Raw genomic sequence first — 21,536 nt, 5'->3', positions numbered from 1 at the left:
CCGGAACCATGTTTCTTGGATAAAGTGAAAACGGATATTTCTGTCGTGAAAATGTCTCGTTTAATTGTAAAGAACCTGCCGAGTGGGGTATGTTGTCCAATAACATACATTATTTTTTTAGTTAATCATACTTTTATAAAGATCTAGTTTCACTTATGGTTATTTACCTTTGTTTTTCATTTTGTTGACAAAATTTCAACAACAAGACAACTTGATAAATTGGACTATCATGCTCTAATCCTTTTGATTGGAAAGACATTTTGAATAGAAAATCATGTAAATGAAGTTATGACAGTTAACTATCAACAGTACCCTTGTTCGAATCATCAGAATTTTCTCAAACAAAGCTGAGCGTCTATTGTGTACAACTACAGGTTGCATATGGCCAGTGTATATGTACAGCTGATGTATACTTAAAAAACATCATGTGTTATTTTAATAAGCAATATAAATATACGTTATACCACATGATAATTAGGCAGATATTTTAACCGTAGTACTGTACACAATTTCTGTTGCCATATTTTGAAAATCCTAGTGAAAACCCTGATCATTTTAATACTATCCCGAAACAACCAATTTTCAATCACAACCTAAATTCAAACACATTCTTAATTCTGTGGCACTGATGTCATGTTGGACTAAATTGCATGAACTCACATGTTGTATTAACTTCAAAACTTGCAGAAATGCCATACTTGATTAATTGTCAGATGTTATCAGAAAAACAATAAGAAATTGTTTGATTTAATTGACACAATATAAATTGTCCAACTTTCACTATATCAAAATAGTCACTTGTTAAAATAGTGGTAAAAAAATTTCTTAGCAAGTTAATTTTTTTCATAAAGTATTGGCTAAAGAGTTTTACCATTTATCTCAGTCCTAGGTGTATTTAAACATTTATTTATATGATGTACCACTAAATATTCATCAGTCTTTACATGGGGGTCCTTATTAATAAAATCTTATATTGTTATCAAATTTTTTCATGTGATGATTGTAGAAGAATTGTTTTGTAAGCAATACCAGCTGGCAGATCTAGACAAGTTTCCATATTTGCTAATATTATAAAGTGGGGAAGGTAAAATGGCTGTAAAGATTGGATGCATTTATCATTTTGCACCCCAAATAGCGTACTAAGAAGTGACACCTTTAACTGCCTTTTTATACACATTGACAGTACGTCAGTAGGGAAACAGGACGTTTCGGCCCCAAACCAAATCGGCCCCAGTCGAAAAATCGGCCCCTGGACGTTTCGGCCCTTTTCCGCGAGACGTTTCGGCCCCATTATAGTATATTGCTTGATTGATTAACAACAAAAATTTAATAACAATTAAACAATTATGACACTTTAATTCTTTAAATAATTATTTATTATCTTTTGATCTCTTTCAAGAACCATTTAGATGTACGTTAATTAATGTGATTTTAAAGGTGTAACAAATAATAATTATATTTATTTATTAATTAGTTTAAACAAACAATGTTGACAGTGACAAAAGAATTTTAGATATTATGGCTTATATTTTATTTTCATTGTAACATTACATGACCGAATGTTTCGATTTTGTCTATGGCTGCAGGTGAAATATTTACAGTTCCCATTTAAATAAATGTTAAATCAATTTTTAAAGAGAACTACTTAATAGTTTGTATTACAAAACTATTCATATGACGAAAAAACTGGCTCAGTGGGTATGTTTTTCTATGTTTTTCTAAGTGAAAGGAATGGAATAAAAAATATAACACTTTGGGAAATAAAAATTATGATTTATAATTAGACATGTTTAATTTTATAATTAGTATGCTATTTTATCATTTTGTAATTGATACGGACAAAGATAAACATAGACCTGTATATTTTAAGTTTTAAAGAATTTAAAGTTGATTGATTGATATAAGACCTGTTGTTTATCTGTAAGTGTGATGTTTGACACGCGTATCGGTAAGTGATTAAATTATCAGCGGCACACTTCTGATTAACAAGATATTACTTAACGAAACAAAACTACCTGTTCGGAATATTTTTGTCGGTCATAAAATTTGAATGAATGAATGAATGTTAAAAAAATAATCCAAAAAGGAAGAAAATAAAAAAGATTCAAAAATGGTTAAATTGCGTTCTGGTTTTCTTTCCTTTGTTTTATTTTTTTTCTCTCTTTGATAGGCATTACACAGAAAGACTATTATCTATATATGTTGTAAATAATTGTTTGTTTGTGTATTATATTTTTTTATATAAAGTTTATGTTCTGTTCTGTTTGTATTAATAAAATATTATCTATATATGTTGTAAATAAAGTTTATGTTCTGTTCCGTTTGTATTAATAAAATATTATCTATATATGTTGTAAATAATTGTTTGTTTGTGTATTATATTTTTTCAAATAAAGTTTATGTTCTGTTCTGTTTGTATTGATTATTTTTCCCCTACTACTATTATAATCTAGTTTTTATACAAAATGATTGAATATATATATTAATTTATTCATTTAATCATTTAAATGCTATTAATATATCGGTTTAAAATACAGTACATATTCTGGGGCCGATTTGGTAAAGGGCCGAAACGTCCGGGGCCGAAACGTCTTGGGTAGTTTGGGGCCGATACGTCTTGGGGCCGAAACGTCTCGAAATCGTCAGTAGTCATACCAATGCATTGTGCTGTACATATGTTATAACATTGAGTGTTTTTCAAAATCTGGAAAAAAAACTGTTGAAAATTGTTGAATAGACTATTGTGAAATTTTTTACAATTTTTAGTGGCCCTGATTAATCTTTTACAAATTTTCCAAGGTGATTACCCTGCTGTTTGAATTTAGGTTAAAATATTCCTGGGACTAACCCAAGTGGGTCATATTGTTTTTATTGAATTTCTAAGAAAGATCAAGACTTGTTGAAAATGTACCAACCTGAAAATGAATAAGTGTTAATAGATGCATTAATAGCTAAAATAAATTTAAAGTATAGTTTCCCCTTCCATTCATTATTGGCTAAAAACAGCTTAACTGATTGAATATTGGTTGTCCCGGGATAGATATTCGGTATAGATTGGATACCGAAAATAAGCTATTTTCACGAAAATAAGATCGCTACGAAAATAAGATTTATTTTTGAAATTGTGCATTTATCTGTTTAAATAATTATGTTAATTATATTATATATATATATATGCATTCTTTGAATGATTCTACAGCAAATTAAAATTTCAGAACAAAAAAATAATTTTTTTTTAAAATGAAGTTTGAGCCGAAAATACCATCATACGCAAATAGCTCAAATCGAAGAATGCATATATATATATATATATATATATATATATATAATATATATATATATATATATATATATTAACAATTATTTAAACAGATTAATGCACTATTTCAAAAATAAATCTTATTTTCATAGCTGCGATCTAATTTTCGTGAAAATAGCTTATTTTTGGTATCCGTCTATTCAATACCCCTAGATATTTATGTATTGAAAATTAAGGACTTACAAAGTCAGTTCATACTATATGTATATTTTAACTCTTCATAGAACTAACAGGGGTTGTCAGTGGCTGTGTGGTTAAAGTTGTTGACTTCAAACTACTTGCCTCTCAGCGCTGTATGTTTGAGCCACGCTAGGGTCTTTGATTCTTTTATATGAGAAAGCTATACAGCTAGCTTATGGAACGTCGACGGCACTACTCAGGTTGTCGTTTCTGCTTGAAATATTGTACAAAGGGGCACCTGAGGTCTTCCTCCACAAGTAAATCTGAAAAGTCGCCATAAGACCTACGAGTATGATGTTGGCATGATGTAAATTACAGAACTTATATAAAATGTTGTTCATATTTCAGATAAAGGAAGAGAAGTTAAGGAATCATTTTGGCAAGGTTGGCTCAGTTACAGACTGTAGTTTAAAGTATACTAAGAATGGAGTGTTTAGAAAGTTTGCTTTCATTGGCTACAAAACAGAACAAGAAGCTCAAACAGCCTTAAAACAGTTTAACAAGACCTTTATTGATGCTTCTAAAATTGTGGTATGTAAAATCATATACTCACCTTTTCTTTAAAAAAGTGTAAATTGTAATAGGGAAACACTTCAAGATCACCAGAATGGCCCAGTTAAAGATATTTTGAATTTTGTATTGACTGGTTTTTATGTAACAATGACCTTAAGTAGGATAAAACATTCTTTGTGAAGAAGGTAAATCTCAATTAAAAACATAATGGTTTCAGAAATCTTGAAAAGGGTATATCCCTGGGGATCAAACCTTTTTGAGCTACTATTTCTGGTTTCTAGGTTTCTATCAACAAGTTTGTTTTTTCACTGGAGACATATTTAGAAAACTATATCCACACAAACTTCACAGTTTTGGCCTTTCAGGTAAATGTTTTGCTATTTGTAAATATATGTGACTTCAAAGACATCTTGAGACAAAAGGAACTGCTATTAAATGCAGAAAAAAACATACTCAATAAAAACATTTTTTGTAAGTATGTGTATGTTTTCTTTATGAATATTATCTGTTTCAGATTGAAATTGCAAAAGATTTTGGGGACATAAACAAACCAAGGGCATGGAGCAAGTATGCAAAAGATAGTTCTGCAGGTCAGGCAAGCTTGAAAACTTCAAAAGAAGATGTACCTAAAAAGGTAATTCATTACTGAATTTTTGAAATCATTAGTCAATAATGCTTTAATTATGCAATGCATCTTACACTTACATTGTGGGTCCACTAATCTCAACAGGGAGTTCATAGGATTTGTAATCCAGGGGTCACTGGTTTGATCCTAGGGCAATGCTTAATTTGATGTTACAGTTGATCTCAGACATTGTGTCTAATAGTAATTTGTCTCTCACTGTTGATACAGAATTCATGTGCGATTAGTAGTCCAGGTCACTTGCAGAGAAATTGGTAATTAATAGTAAATCATCTGGGAAAAAACACTCGCAAGGACTGACTGATGAGATATGACCAAAAACCTGTTAAAATCTGCATTTAAACCATGCAAAGAAAGCATTTTACACAGAACAGACTGTTCATATACAGCTGTCACATACACATGTATTCTTAATGATTAAAGGCTATCTTGACATAGTGAAAATAAAGAATATAAAATAAATTGTATAAAAATGAATTTTGTATTAATTTAATGAACTGTATTAACTTGTCTGTCATGTCCAAACTTGTCTTGCACTGCATATTTATTACTGTTTGAGAAATTTCAATTTTTGTTTTGCTACGGGGGTTATTATAACTTTGTACAACCTATTGTGCTGCAGTTAATAAAGATACAAGAAATATATATACAAATCATGTAGCTTAACTGTTTGATTTATTGCAGGATGAAAAGAAGAAGAAAAATAAGAAAGCAGACCATAAGATTGTTGATGAGTTGTTAGATGATGTAAGTTATAAACATTAAGTGTTATGTAATCCCCCTAGTATACATTTAAGTTGTATAATATAGTATAAAAGAGATACTGATTATATTGATATGTAATATCATGACTGATACATCAAATACATGTAGATGTCAGGTCTGGTCTGTCTTATGACACATGTGTTTGGCATGAAAATGATACCAAATTTATTGCATCTGCTTATCTTTCAAAGGACTGAATGTGATTTAGTTGTAAAAGGTTTTTAAAGGTCCAAGCAAAGGGGTTCAAAGGGATTCAAAGGGGCAGTTGTCCCTGATAATGAGTCAAAGCCTCCATCCAAGCCAATTATTTTGGGTAAAAAAAGAAGAGATAAAAAAATTATCAAAATTGTTGTATCAACCGTCTACCAACTGATATATTTCCTGCCACTTATAATCACACAGTGTATAAATTCTTGCCATGGTCCATCTCTCTGAAATTTAACTGCATCAGAACCATTTGTTATTTTGGCCCTTAGTGCAATTTTACTTTTGTTATCTTTTTGTTTAATTATTCATTGAAATAACCAAATAAAACTCAATGTTTGCTAATAAATTTTATTGTCTTAAATTCAGGTTAAGGATGATCCTAAGTTTAATGAATTTCTGGAGGTCCATCAGAATGTAAGTGTTAAACCTGTCTGGACCAATGATGGTGTAAGACCTAAGGATGAGAAGGAAAGTATGGTCAGTGACGACAAAATGTCCGATTTGAAAGAGTCATCAGATGACAGTGCCAGTGAATCAGATTCTGATGGTAAGCAGTTGTTTTCATATCTTGTAATTTTTTTACCTTATTGCAAAATTTATTTCATGTTAAACTTTGTTTTGGCAAGTTTTGAGTTGCAATTTTCATTTACACTATAATTGAATGCCAGGGTTAAAAATTCCACCAGCATTGAATCAAGATCGACTCCCTGTCTATTCTGTCATACAGGACTTTACTCTGTTTACTGCTTAACTTTATAATGACATCCCTCTAAATAACAGTAAACAGTTCTGAATTTAAAGTAGGGCAAGTTTATTATACAAAATAAGCAGGACACACAACAGAATCTTCTTTAACACTTTAGCTTTCCATGTTGTAGCACACATAGTTTTTATTCTCATAATATGTTTTTTTTATACAAAAATATATATGATGTTCTTAGAAGTCAAACATGATGACTATACCTGAAATTGTGTAATAGAATTTCCCAGCTTTGAATTTGAAACACTCCATTCAATGTTCTAGGGATTTCAATATCGAAGTACAAAATTTCAGCAACCAATAACTTGATCAGACCGGATGTGTAGGTAAGCCTACATGTTGCTCTATACTGGTAGCAAAGGCTATTCAATTTTAGTTCTTGCAGGTTAAAGGTTGAAATGGTATCATAGATATAAACAAGATTTGATTGAATTTTTTTAGATGAAAATGAAGAGGTGAAGACAGAGAAGAAAAAGACAGCCACTGTGAAAGGTTTATCCGATCTTGATGTAAGTTCCTATAACTATAATATTCATTACTTGCTGTATTGAAGTCCTTGGCCAGATTTAAACTATGGGTGGGGGTCCATGGCAGAGTGATTAAGGTTGTTAACTTCTAAACACTTGCACCTTACCACTGTAGGTTTGAATCCTGTCAGGGACTTTGGATACTTTCATGTGAGGAAGCTAGCCAGCTAGCTTATAGAACATCAGTGGATCTATTATATAATCCCAAGGTCTTACATAAATGTCTTTTCATAAAACTGCCATGTTTAGCAATTCATTAATTTTTATTTAAATTTAAGAAACAGTTGTTGTGTGCTTTAAGTTCCACACATATATCTACTCCATATATAAGTGCATTATGGTCATGACAATAGCAGACAGTCAAGTGACCCCTACTTTTCTTATTTTTCCCCTACTTTTTCACCTTATCCCTACTTCAGTCTGATTTTTTCCCTGAATTTTTCCCTTATATGATTCTTGCATAGGTATCTCACACTGAGATAAGTGGAGTGTTATGTTTGTCCTATAACTCTTGTATCAGAATTCTGCTTGCTATCTTTATAAAAATAATAAGGATAAGGCACAATATTTTGTGCATATAATCTTGAATTGCTGTTGTAGTAATGATTTTGTCATCTTTGAAGTTTTTATCAAAATGTTTTAGTATCTGAAGTCTAAAGTTTCTAGTAAAGATACAGAGGGAATTGATGATTCTGATTCTGATGAGGACAGCAACGATAAGACGGTATCTTCAAAAAAGCTAAAAGACAAGAAAAATGAAGTAAGTTTGAAAACATTAATCGCCTGATTTTTGGAAAGTTACAAATGCATACCATATGTGAGATAGAATGTCTCGCAGGGCATTTTTTCACAGATAGGTGAAAGGGTCTTTCTTTAAATTTAGGGACAAAATAACATGGTATTTTAAAATAAGAGGAAGAGAAAACTTAATGTAAACTGAATTTTAGGGGGGAAAATCAATGATTTTTAAAAAGAATTTTCAGAGGAAGAAAGGCCTATAAATGGCCCCTGCTTTAGAAGGAAAAAATACCCTGCTTTGCATAATATATAGATTGGATATCAGGAATTTAAAGTAACACCAAACACATAAGTCGATTTTTAACTACTAACTGCTAAGTTTGAAATAAATGTACTATGGATGCCATAAGTTAGTTTGGCAGATTAAATGTCATAAAAAGTATTAAACATTATAATTGTATGTACATGATATTGTATACTTTACTTGTGATCACTTTCTTCACACTGCAAAGAATTGCTGATATAAAAGTTGTTAGAGCTTTATAATTAAGAAATTTCCTACAAAATTACCATTACTTTATAAGTAAAAAAAAATTGTTTTCCTTGCAGGAAGAGAAGAAAACTTTGTTTATGTTGAAAATGAAAGGCATCCCTACAAAATGTGGAGAGGTAATCATTGTAAAATGTTGTTGTTTCTTAGCCTTCACAAATTTTAGCAATGTTATTTTGATTTTATTAAAAAAAAATATTATTATTGATTAACAAGATTCATAATAGTTAAAATTTGAATAATGATAATTGATATATAAACAATTAATTGAAATATTTTATAAACAATTAAGGGTAGAACAAAATCCAAGTTAATTTTATTACATGTAGATGAGGGGCGTCCGTGGCCGAGTGGTTAAGGACTTCAAACCACTTGCCCCTCACCGCTGTGGGTTCGAATCCCGACAGGGACTTTGGATTCTTTCATGTGAGGAAGCTATCAAGCTAGCTTACGGAACGTCGGTGGTGCCTGCTCGTGCCTTAAATAAGCTGGAACGTCGCCATACAACCTTTACTGTGTCGGTGTGACATAAAACCCAATCAAACAAACATGTAGTTGATATATATAAAGTATAAATTATGGCAAGGAAAATTTAATATGAAGTTAGACAACTTCACTATAATTTTTTGAAAATATTTATTAAAGGCACTCAACTGAGATATTTGACATGACAGGTCTGTATTTCTCCAAGATTTTATACCATGTAAAATAGGGCTATGCAAGAATTTACAGCATTCATCCACTAATTTTTCCAGAAACAGTCTTTTTATTTGCACAAAAAGACCTTAAAACTACAGTTAAGCTAAGAATCACATTTAAATATTGATATTCAAATTCATTCTGAAATTTTTTCTGTATTATCTTTTTCATATTTTTCCCATTGTAAGTGCCCCAGGTGATCTATGTAAGAATTTAAAAAAAGATATTATTTTAGGTTTTTTAGAGTGGAGCTCCTTTAAAATCACACACTGGTTTAATAATTAATAAAAATTTGTCTTTTATTGTATAGGATAATATATTCTATATTGTTATAATTTCAGAAAGCAGTACGAGAATTTTTCAATCCATTAAAACTAGCAAAGTTGCATGTTGCTAAAAATGCTGCAAAAAGACCTATTGGTAAGTGGAATCTGCATTTTGTTATAAAGTTTAATATCTATTAATGTGGATGTGTGTCATTGAGACAGTTTCCCACTTGGATAATAAAAGAGGAATGCTAGTTCCCACTGCTACAGTGTCTATTTCACATGGCTTTTTGTGATCTATCTAGTTAAAATTTTCTTTCATCAAATGTTTGAATAACAGAGAAAATTTCAACTCGGTTTCACTTCATGTGAAAAAAATCTGACTTTATTACCCATAAAACATTTTCTAAGTATGGGTTACTCATTAGCCAGAGCAGGCTCCACACTTTATTTAATAAATAATTATCACATATTAAAAAAGTCATTAAAGACAATACTTCCTAATACTAGATCTTAAGTATTGGTTTTCCACCCACACTCAGATCATAAAAAGTCACATTGTATAGGTACTATGTCTATTACATGTATAAGTGTATTTTCTAGCTCAGTGGTGGTGTGATATAATCACAATTATTTCTTTAGTTATCATAATGATTACCTCAAAAGACAGAATCTGAAAATTTGCAATGATGATGATTTTGTAATTTAAAGTCAGGGACAATCATTCAGTCATGAAGGACATACCCTATCAACCTATCAAATAACAACCGGTATCTAATATTCACGAAGTAAAAACCTGAAAAATGATTAATTACTAAAAATACTTTAAAAACGTTTTTATTAGAGTGTTAAAAAAAATTGGTTGTATTGCATGATTGCTCCTTATGTGGCATCTGTGGTGGGTTAGGCATTCAGTTTTGTTAGGAACTTATTTTCTACATGCATGGAGTGATTTAAGTATTTATACAAAATGTTCACCAGCACAAGACATAGTGTCACACTAGTGACACAGGTTTTTAGGAAACATGATATGGTTGCACAAAAATGCTTCTTTCAAATGAAACTTCTAAATACATTGAGTAATTATAATTATCTTACGGGAAGTTACCATAAATGTTCACCATTTTGATGAGGATTGAATCTCGCAAAATCCAGGTTTGTGTGGCCAGGGTCAAGGTCACATGCAAAGGTTATGTAAAACAAAAAAAGAAACTATTGATGGATTCTAATGTAAATGTTCACCATCATGAAACATCCTGATTGGCATATTTTGAAACAAGGTGGCACTCTTATTTGATAAACTGGACCACTCAAGATAAAATTGATCATAACTAGACCTCTTTTTGTAAATATTTCACATAGCTGAAGAAAAAGTTGTTTCTTACTCACTTTAGTAGAATGTTTTAATATAAAAAGTTGAATTTACGTTTGATCAACCTGTTTTGTTTTTCAGCTTGCCATTATAATTTCAGGGAATTTCAATTTTAAACAACTTAAGTTATCATTTATTCAGGTATAGCCTATGTAGGATTTGAAACAGAAAGTGACCTTGATCAAGGGTTGAGAAGAAACAAGAACTTTATAGGAGGTAAAAGAATATTTTTGAAAAAGTGTGACCAGGAACAAGAGGATATACCTGAGACAGAGAAGCCACGACCCTGGGAAATTAAAGTAAGGCTTGAATACTTATATATTTTTCTTGACTGTTTGAAGAATAGGGTGAGCTATTGAATTCAAAATGGCGCTCCCTGTCACACTTTGGTTAAGTTTTAGCATGCAAGTTGGTATCTTTATAACTGCTGAAGGGATGAGTTGAAGCTTCATATAATTGTTCTCTGTGATTATCTAACCTGATGGGCACAGGTCCCATAACTTTGGGTTACATTTTTAAAGAGTAATGCACCCTTTCTTACTGTCAAGCACTTGGAATACATGTAGTCGAGCTCTATTTGTTTGCTTTTCAAGCTGATTCTTATTGATTCAATTGAACTACAGTCAGTAATTTGTTAACCACTGGCAGTAAGTTAAAATTTTAAGAAAAGTTGATATCACACAGATGGCCTTAATTTTGCTAAAAGGTATTTTAGATACTAAACAAAAAAATCCAGTAAGGGGCTTCCTTATTGTTCATGCATTTTATCGTCTGCAAATTTTTAATTCTTATGATTTGACAATTATATGAAACAATATATCTAAAAATAACATATTTAGCTTAAGAATAGCTTGAGGCTGCTTTAAGAATAACATAGGACTACTTTAGTCAACAATGTATATATTTCTTACTGTGTGTACTTGTAAAAGTTTCATATGTATTTCTATTACAGAATGATTCAGAAGATTGTGAAGGTATAGCAGAGGTAATTATTATTTTATTTCTATATCTTATCCTTACTGTTCAGAACAAATAAGCTTAGGTTGTTAATAAAAGTGGTTTGTTCTGAGACAGATCATTTATATAGCTTTCAGATGACATGTCATGAAAAAGACATTTGTTTCATTTTTTATCTATTATAAGTTTTAAGTGACTCTGACACAATAAAAGGTGATTATGGAGATTTTCATTATTTGATAATGGAAAAGTGAAAAACTTTTGAGAAATAATGGTAATAGTATTTTTGAGTATAATTCGGCCTCTAAGTAGGATTTTTAACCATTTGACAATGATTTGTGTAAGCACCATTTATTCTTTAAGATATCCACAAACATATTTCCTTTATACAAGTTACAGTTTTGAAAAGATATTCTGTATAAAAATTCAAAAATTTATTTCGTAAACTAGAGGCAGCAGATAAACATGTATAGCTTATTATACACTTTAAAATTTAATTACAGACAGGGAGACTTTTTATCAGAAATTTATCCTACTCTTGTACAGAAGAAGATTTGGAGGAGGAGTTTAAAAAATTTGGTATGAATAATTAATTGCAGTCATTGCATAAATTTGCATAATTTATACAGTTCTAAAAGTCTGACATTTATCTATATAAACTTAAATATATTTTTGTATATATAACTGATGTAAGATACTTTGGTAGTGTTCATTACAAACATTTATTATTTAATAATTAAAGTTGGGTTTTCAAATTATACAAGTCAGTTTAAAGTAAGCCTTTTTAAATCATGTTTGTTAGGTTCAGATTAATACAATTTTAAATTTTAGTTTCAAATTGTGTTGGAAAAGCAAACATTCTTGTATCTTTTTCTTAAATCGGTGCCTTTAACTATGTATTGAGCTGTAAAGTTTCGTGCTCATGGCCCAAAAACGGCCAACAAACGGCTAAGGATTTGAAACCCCTGCGACCGGCAATTTCTTAGAATAACTATCCTGACATGTTAAACCACTCTGCCATGTCCGGCCAACACTACTTGCATGTTGTATTCTAATGAAATGAAATTTTGTTTCTTAAATGAAGGTCCCTTGGACAGAAAGGTGAAGGGTTTGGCGTTTATTAAACCTATATGATCCCAAAGAACATGCAGTCAATGCTTATTTAAGTGCCTTAGATGGCAAAGTTTTTCAGGTAAGCTGTAAACCTTTTGGACATTTTAACTTAAACCCTCTTCATTTCAATTTTTCCATGAATTCAACATTTCAAACTTCACAAGTTCATGATTTCAATTTAAATGAATTTCATATTTTGAATATTTCAGATTTGTGAAATCATAAATTTCGGCCTTCACGAAAATTCCCAAGTTCTTATGATTTCAACTTCTAATGAATTACAATTTTTTAACCCTTTGTTTGAATTCGTAAATTCAGTAATTGAAAAATTGTGAATTATGAAGTTGAATTTTCATGAAGTTATATTTGTGTTATCGTGTGTTGAAATTGGAAAATTCATGACTTCAATATGTTGAAATTGCGAATGTCATGAAAGTTGAAATTGTGAATTCCTGAAATTGAATTGATGAATTTATAAAGTTAACATGTCCTTACCAGTCCTTTTATAGTTAAGACAAGTAGTTTAATTTTTGCAGGGAAGAATGTTACATATTTTTAACAGCAAAGGAGATGAAAGAAACTGAAGAAGAGAGTGCAGGTAAAACATATCAATAACAATAATAGTGAAACATGAAAAAATCTACTAAATTCATTTTTATGGTTCCTCATTAACACCAGTATAAGATGGACTGTGAAGCAGACTTCATTTTTAATTTTTGAACTGTTTTGAAAAAAGTTATTATGATTTCTGTATTGTCTTTGTTGTGTAAAAAACTTTATTGTAGCTTATTTTCCTAAAACACTTAAAGGTGGTATCAACACGAATTTTGGTGTACTTAATAATCATGACTAGATGTAGTTGTGAAAAGGGGCATAATTCTGAAGCAATATTTTAGGAGTTTTTAATGTTTTCTTCTACAGAAGGGTCATCTTACAAGAAAAAGAAAAGTGCAAAAGACAAGGCAAATGCGACAAAGTAAGTTTATTTGTAGTTGCTATCTTCCTGTAAGTTAAAATTGTTTATAAATAAAAGAGCTTGTGTACAAGTTTTCATGCATTTGCTACCTGCTTATACCTGGAATAATTCTTGCATATGTCTCTACCATTACTTCTTAGTAAGTATTACATTACTGTTTGAAAAAAAGATTGAAAAGGAAATTCATTATATGCACAGACTTGGGGTATTTTAATGTCTCATGCCTAAAATATTACTCTGATAGGACTGTTATTTCTCTCACTGAAGTGACCTCGTATGCTTAAGAGGTTCAGATTAATTGAAAACCAATCTATATGGTTCTGACTATTTTGTGTTATGCATAAAGACATTGTACTTCATATGTGATTAATTTTCTAGAGTTTTGGTTACTATGTCACATTTATTCTACAATGTAAAGTTTCCAAGGTTCTCATTTATATGTTTCTAATTAATTTTTTAGGTCGTTTAATTGGAATTCCTTATTTCTTGGAGCCAATGCAGTGGCTGATGTTCTAGCTGAAAAATACAAGACCAGTAAAAGTGATATACTTGATACAGTATGTATACATAACTTTCAATATTATTTTTGGCTACAGATTACCTCTGTCATTAATAAGTGGGTTCTCTTTTTACCACATAGAGTTTTTAGCTAGTAGGTAAGAAGTCTAGACCATTGAATTGACAGAAGAGTTATACAATGATTTCTTGATAAACTTTTAAAATTGGGTTTCAGAGTTAATACTAGAATTGTACATATAAAGTTAATGTTACAAGAATAATGAATTATGAAAACAGAGGACAGTAATGAAATAGTGAACAGAATGTTCGTTTGACCTGAGACCTCGCGTCTTGACCTGTGAAAACTGTGAAATTAATTTATGTTAGTGAAACTACATTCTGAATATTTTAAAGTGATATTGAATAAGAGTATATAAAATCATATATTTTTTGTTTATATATAGAAAAACCCATAAAGTTACAAAGATTATGAGCATTGGTTTATAGAAAAAACTTGTGTTATAAACATAGAGCATCAATGTATGGAAAAACTGGAAATGATAGAAAGAAACGCTGCATTGCTCTATGGAAAAAAAACTTGTAATAATACAAAGATTATGGGCATTGTTTTATGGAAAAACTCAATTTGTTACAAGGTTTATAAGCATTAATTTATGGAAAAACTATCTTACAAACATTATAAGCATAGATTTATGGAAATAATCATAATGTTACAGACATTGACAGCATTGATATATGACAAACAGAATAAATCTGATTTCAATGCTTCAGTGAATTTTTTTTTCTACTTCAGGAATTAAAAGGAAGTCTTGGAGTAAGACTTGCTCTTGGTGAAACACAAGTAGTCCAAGAGACAAGGGATTTCCTTACAGACAATGGCGTTGCATTGGATAGTTTTAGTCAGGTAAATACCATTTATATACATTTTTGTACAAAACATTTTCTGATACAATGTATATTGTACTCTTTGATATTTACCTTGTTTTTGGTTTATGATAATTGTGTAGAAAGCTATAATCTCATTGATTACAATCTAGAGCCATCCATTTCTAAGCAATGATTGTAAAATTATTTGCTCAAGGCACCAATGGCTAGCCCATGACAGTTTGAAACCATGCAACCAGCAACCTTTAGATTATTAGTCAAGCATAATTACCACTCGGCCACTCAGTCAGGTGTTATTTAAGGTAGGAAGATTCTTTTCAAAATTGAGAATGGATTTTTAAAAGACAGAGAATTGTGATTAATGAAAAAAGATTAGGCAAATTCATTTTAGTTTAATTGTATTGAAAGCTTTAAGATTTATTTGAAATACTCTCTTTAATTGTCAGTCTCCTGGAACTAACCAGTTCCAGGTGTTATATGACAAATTGTAGCTTTTGACTTTAGTTCGCCTCTGGAAACACAATTCCTGGTTTGTGAGGCAGTTGCCTTAAACTCAAGCCTCCTGCTCCCCTTATTGATTTGTATTTAAGGTATATTACCCAGCTTGCTGCAAAAAATTTCGGAATCTTTTACATAAATAAAGTTATACTCACTTTTATCAAGGAGTCAATATTTTATGAGATAATTATTTCATGTCTATATATTTGTTTTAGCCCAATGCACCAAGAAGTAAAACAGTAATACTTGTAAAAAACCTTCCAGCAAAGACGGATATTTCAGAAATAGAGACAGTATTTTCACCGTATGGAAGCTTGGGCAGAGTGTTGTTACCTCCCTCAGGTATAACTGCCATTGTAGAGTTCCATGTACCAACTGAAGCAAAGACTGCATTTACTAAATTAGCGTATAGAAAGGTATGTGATACATTTTCATTTAAATGTTAGGATAACATTGACCCAGCTGTGCTTTACCTGTGAATTTTAACAAGGTTCTTCATTCTGTCAGCTGTTTAATTAAATCATTTTGATATCAAAACCCCCATTATCAAACATAGACAGTTTTAAACTCAAACAGCAGGACAAGTCCTTTATAAAACAATAGAATGGTAATGTTGTTCTCTAGTTGATGTTGTGAAAATGATGAAGGAAGTTTTCTGCTAGTTAATAAAGGTCTCAAAACCTAATAGTTAGTGAGTCTCAACCTCAATACAGTATTGTTCATATTGAAAATTGGGATAATTTATTTGTATTTTAGTTATAAATCACATTTTGTAGCTAATAAATCTTTGCCTCTAAAGAAAGGACAGACTTGAGTATTATAACGTATAAAAGATTGTTTAAGAGCATGAAAGATGCTTGTTACCTAAAGAAAGAAGCGCAAAAAGTAAAATAATTTGTCCTAAAAGAAGCAATTGTAAACAAAGTAGTATTTTGACTTTGATACAAAATGTTAAATCCATAAAAATGTACTACCTGTCAAATAGCATCAGAGGAGAATGATGGATCAGGTAATTGGCCAATGAGTAACTTTTAGAAAACTATAAAATGTACTCCAATAATAAAGCTTTGAGAAATAAAAATAAAAACATTTCTTGAACATAATGGGCCTTTAAACCAGGTACATAAATATTTTTTTCAGTTTCATCATGTACCATTATTCTTGGAATGGGCTCCAATGGAAGTGTTCTCCACACCACCACCTGACAGATCTAAAGTAACAACTCAAGTAAAGGATGGTGGAGACCAGGAGATGGGAAAGAATACAGAAATAAAGGTGTGACATCTAAATCTGAATAAAATACCCTTTAAATCTTATTGAAATGGTTAAATACATGTATCACTTCATCAACTAATAGTTGCTTTGAAATTTGTAACACCCGAGGTTAGCCAAAATCATCTTTTCTGTTTCAGCGCCATATGACCTATAATGTGTTGGTGTGCCTTAAAACCAAAACAAACAAATTTTAGGGCCCCAGACCGCTCACATCCTAAGCAAGCATCTTGATTCTAAACTTAGGATTGAAAAATGAACACTGAAGAGTCGTAAAGAATTGAAACACCTGTTGCTTGCTTGAAATTAACCTTTTGGCTTTTAAATCTGTGTTGTGAATAAAGTAACTAATTAAAGTGATATACATTGTATGTAACTATTCCAAGAGAAGAAGGTAGTATATGGAGAATAGCATGTATTAATATGTGGTTTATATGTTTTCTGAGAAAAGTAAAGAGAAACTAAAACTGTTGAAAGTAGATTTAGTTGTAGTTATTGGTTTAGACAAAAAGTCATTTTGTAACACTATACTTTCAACTTTTTCAACAGAAAATTTTTTGTTAGGCTGTGTAAAGTAAGAATTAATTTCCGTGGGAACGAAACTGTTTGAACTTTATAAAATCTATAAAACTCAGTTCCATGAATACAAGTATGTATTAGTGTTTAGCTAAGTAAAATCTTTTAATGAATATTAATTTTCAGATTGATGGAAAAGCTGGAAGCATTATGTGTATAATTTTCTAAGTCTTCATTATTTTATAGGAAGAAAGTAAAAGTAGCAAAAAAGATGATGATGATAGTGACGATGATGAAGAAGTCAGGAGTGTTTTATTTGTGAAAAATCTTCACTTCGACACAACAGATGAAAATTTAAAACAAGTAAGTTTGGTGTTTGATTTACTTGACGTAAAATAATGGTTTTTTTTAGCGATGTGTCACTGATGTCTTTTGGTTACATTATCATATTGCAAGCTGATGCCATTTTATCGCATATTTTTTTGTTGTTGAATTTTTATTTCAGCTTGAGCTCTTGGACATTTATCATGTATGTTCTTGGTCTCTTTTTTGGGGGGGGGGGGGGGTATCGATATTTGCTTGGGAGGTTATCGACATTTGCTCATGAACATTTTGACCATGTGTAATTTAACAAGATTGTTGCACTTTACTTATGACCATTACCACGAAATCTCTTGTAAGGTTGTAACCCTTAAAGAAGAGGAATATTGACTATTTGATATAGAATATTATATATTGTTCCTTATGGAATTCAAATGTCTACTTCCTTTTTTGCTCACCTAAGTTCCTCCTGGAATTCAAATGTCTACTTTTATTTATTTTTTTTGCTAACTTAAGCACAAAGTGCGCAGAGGTGAGCATTTGCGATTGCTGTCAACAAAGAGAAAACACGTTAAAGTTAAACACTTAAAGAAACACATTAAAGTTTCCTTGTGTGAAGAACTTTAATATTTGGCCTTTAGCATTTCCATGTGGATGTCTGCAAATAGTTTATGAATTATGGAGTCAAAAATGATACACCCATTGAGACCTGATTACTGTATAGAAGAATTTTAGCCGTTTCTAGCAGTGTATTTCAGGTGAGCAATACAGGATTATCCTAGTCCTCTTGTATTATAAGATTATTATAACGTTATGTATAACATTTATGTTTGCAGCATTTTAGTGAGTGCAAGGGTTTTAAAACAGCTAATGTGGCAAAAAAGAAAGACATGAAAAGACCAGGACAGACATTGTCAATGGGTTATGGTTTTGTGGAGTTTTTTACGGACAATGGGGCACAAGAGACTATCAAAAATATGCAGCATACCAGCCTTGATGGTCACTCACTGGAACTGAAAGTTTCAAATCGTACCACTGCAAGGTATGTCATGCCTTACAGTAAGATCTTTTTGGGGGGAAAACTGCATGAGTTTGAAGAAAAATTCAATTGGGAAGAGGCCACTTTTTAGGCCTCTGTTATGTAAAGTGAAAAGTCATTGAGTGTACCAGGTATATACTTTCATTAACAGAGCTCCGCTGTACTCCAATAGCTTAAAAATATAAAATTTGTCATTTTTTCACAGATTTACTGGAGCACTTATATTGAAATAATATGGAGAAGATATTAATTGAAATATAATGCTTACTCATAATTAAGTTGGAAAACATATTTTTGTGTAGTTCTTAGTCGGAGTTGAGTTATACGGTTCCATAGATCAATTTGTCGCCTTAGTGCAATAACATAATAAGTCTTTTTAAATCTAATAGCAGTTAATCAGTTATTGTACTAAAGTAACGATTAATCTCCAGATTAAATTTAAAATCTAATTTTGTATGTTTTCTTAGCTTAGTTTGAGTGAAAATCATTTAAACGCTTGTCATTTTGCTTAATGCAAATTGTTATTGGTATTCTGGAAAAATATTGTGAAAGAATCATCAGATATTTTCATACAAGTTATTGGTCTAGACCTATTAAACCAAATAGTAAACAAATCTAAAAATGTTATAATTTCCAGTCCCAACATGTCTAAAAAAACCTCTGTTGAGTCCTTTTAATTAGCTTCCAAGTATAGATTACCATTACTAAATTATGTTTTACAGTACTTCAAATGATAAAAATACAACAAAGAAACAGAAAGAAAAGAAACAAAGAAGTACAAAAATTTTAGTGAGGAATATACCATTTGAGGCAAAACAGCATGAAGTTGTCGAGTTGTTCAAGTAAGTATTTTTGACTTGGAGTCACTTTGCATTGTTCTTATTTTATACTTCTGTGTGATGAATGATTCTCGTTCGAATAATGTTAATTGAATATTTGATTAATTTGGATGATGAATCATTTTCTAAACTACACATTTTTTCTACAGAGTTAACCATGCATTCTGATAATACCAGTAGCTGTTTGTCCTGCCTTGCATCTTCAAAACAAGTTAAGAATAAGTTTGTGAAATGGTAAAAGAGGGGCTTCTGTGGCAAAGTGGTTACATTCACCAACTTCAGTTCACTTGCCATACACTGCTTCAAGTTTGAATCAATAATAGAGTATCAGTTTATATGCAGTTGTTATACATGTTATAGACAGAAAGAAAAAAGACATTAATTAATTGCACCCTTAGATTATTTGAAATACTTACAATTGAATTTGTTTTGATGTGTACAGGGTATTTGGAGAGTTGAAGAGTGTAAGGCTACCGAAGAAGATGGGAGGTACAGGGTCACATAGAGGCTTCGGTTTTGTTGACTTTCTTACAAGACCCGATGCTAAGGTTTGTACTTAAACCTTTAACAGTAAATATCTAGAGGATATTGAATGAGTGTAGGTTCAGTACTTAATTTATAGAACAAGTTGAAAAAAATTATATTATGCGAGCCTCTGGCAAAACTCTATGCATGGCTATGCCATATCATTTTTATGGAGTCGTAAAATTGGCACAGGTATGTGATAAAAATGATTAGATTACCAGTATAGGGGGCACATTAAGCCTGTTTGGCAATGACCATACTGTTACCAGTTAAATTTCAATATTTTGGTATTGATATCCTGTAATTCAAACTTCTTATAGACAGTTTAAAATATAAAGCATGGCAAATATATATAAAATATCACACATACTCAACTTGTCAAAGTAATTCTTATTTATTTAAAGGGACTGTTACGGAGGTTTTTTGAAATGATAAGACTGAAAACATTTTTTCGAGATTTTTGTACAATGTACCAGCTTATGCAAGTGTAAACTCATAACTTGTGTGCAAAATTTCAGATTTTTCCTTTGATCTGTTTTTCCAGAGCTCAAAATGACCCAAAAATAAAAAGGGTTTAAAGGGTATAAATCAATAAGTTATGAAATATTTTTATAATATCTATCAACAGTAAAATTATATTGGTTCCATTATTATATGGTTGATTCCTGAAGAAGTTGTAACATAGAATGTCTCTGTTCTTTAACACACATGAATAATGTACAAAAACAGAATTAAATGTTCTGGAACAAAATATTATTTTGCTATTTTAAGTAGAGTTTATCCATTTAGCAATGACTATGTGCATGCGCCACTCGTTTTAAGGCAATTTATTTTTTTTTCATTGAGCATTTTATTCTCTTTTTTTTTAAATCCAAACAATAATTTTGCATCAGATATATAGCTTTATACACTATTCAAATGAAGTTGAGAATTGTACAAAAAATAAATTTTGAATTTAATCTAGTTTATTACTATGGGACTGTGTACCATGGGACTGTGTTAGGCAAAAAACACAATGTGTTTGTAGGTAATAAGGATAGGATAAATAGATCAAAAACCAACACACTTCATCAAAACATATATTTCACTTTAATAAGCTTCTTCAGTTGATAAATAACAAAAGAAATGATTTTAAAGTACCAAACAGATGTTTATGTTAATAGAAGGCACATTTTGCGTGAAAAAGAAATGTTTTAATATATAATTGGGAATAATACAAAATTTGGTATTAATTTGGATGTTTATCATAATTTGTGTTCTATATTAAAATTGTTATTTTGCTGTGTTTGAAATGTTAAAAAAATAATTTGTAATAAATTTAATCACAGAGGGCATTTGAGTCACTTTGTCACAGCACTCATTTGTATGGAAGAAGACTGGTTCTAGAATGGGCAGATAGTGCTGAAGATATTGATGATATTTAGAAAACGACTGAACATTTCCCATCCTGATGCTGAATGTAAGTACTTGTGTACTTAAATAAAATCAGCACTTTATCCCATATAAAACACATTGAATTAAAACTTGTTTTTATATG

General features: G+C 30.7%; 1 protein-coding gene across 1 annotated transcript; it reads left to right on the top strand.

Moving 5' to 3' along the window:
• The first annotated feature begins 4 nt into the window (after positions 1-4).
• On the top strand, positions 5-21,433 carry LOC132731769 (probable RNA-binding protein 19). The gene is made up of 24 exons (XM_060718026.1): positions 5-87; positions 3,848-4,030; positions 4,527-4,646; positions 5,340-5,402; positions 5,994-6,174; positions 6,829-6,896; positions 7,558-7,674; positions 8,262-8,321; positions 9,243-9,321; positions 10,681-10,838; positions 11,492-11,524; positions 12,000-12,075; positions 12,819-12,822; positions 13,146-13,207; positions 13,531-13,585; positions 14,046-14,142; positions 14,898-15,008; positions 15,703-15,903; positions 16,628-16,762; positions 17,522-17,638; positions 18,433-18,638; positions 19,358-19,477; positions 19,917-20,022; positions 21,328-21,433. The coding sequence occupies exons 1-24, from the start codon at positions 52-54 to the stop codon at positions 21,421-21,423; spliced, it is 2,484 nt and encodes an 827-aa protein (XP_060574009.1). The 5' UTR covers positions 5-51; the 3' UTR covers positions 21,424-21,433.
• The last annotated feature ends 103 nt before the right edge of the window (positions 21,434-21,536 follow it).

Source organism: Ruditapes philippinarum, unplaced genomic scaffold, assembly GCF_026571515.1.
Source record: "Ruditapes philippinarum isolate M1 unplaced genomic scaffold, ASM2657151v2 ctg8594_1_1_1_1, whole genome shotgun sequence".
Taxonomy (NCBI): domain Eukaryota; kingdom Metazoa; phylum Mollusca; class Bivalvia; order Venerida; family Veneridae; genus Ruditapes; species Ruditapes philippinarum.
This window is presented reverse-complemented; position numbering and strand designations above follow the sequence as displayed.

Bases quoted from the DNA above. Each gene is read 5' to 3' on its own strand.
- LOC132731769 (XM_060718026.1), top strand. From the start codon at position 52: ATGTCTCGTTTAATTGTAAAGAACCTGCCGAGTGGG. The intron at 6,175-6,828 runs GTAAGCAGTTGT...GAATTTTTTTAG, and splicing joins CAGTGAATCAGATTCTGATG to ATGAAAATGAAGAGGTGAAG. The intron at 19,478-19,916 runs GTAAGTATTTTT...TGATGTGTACAG, and splicing joins GAAGTTGTCGAGTTGTTCAA to GGTATTTGGAGAGTTGAAGA.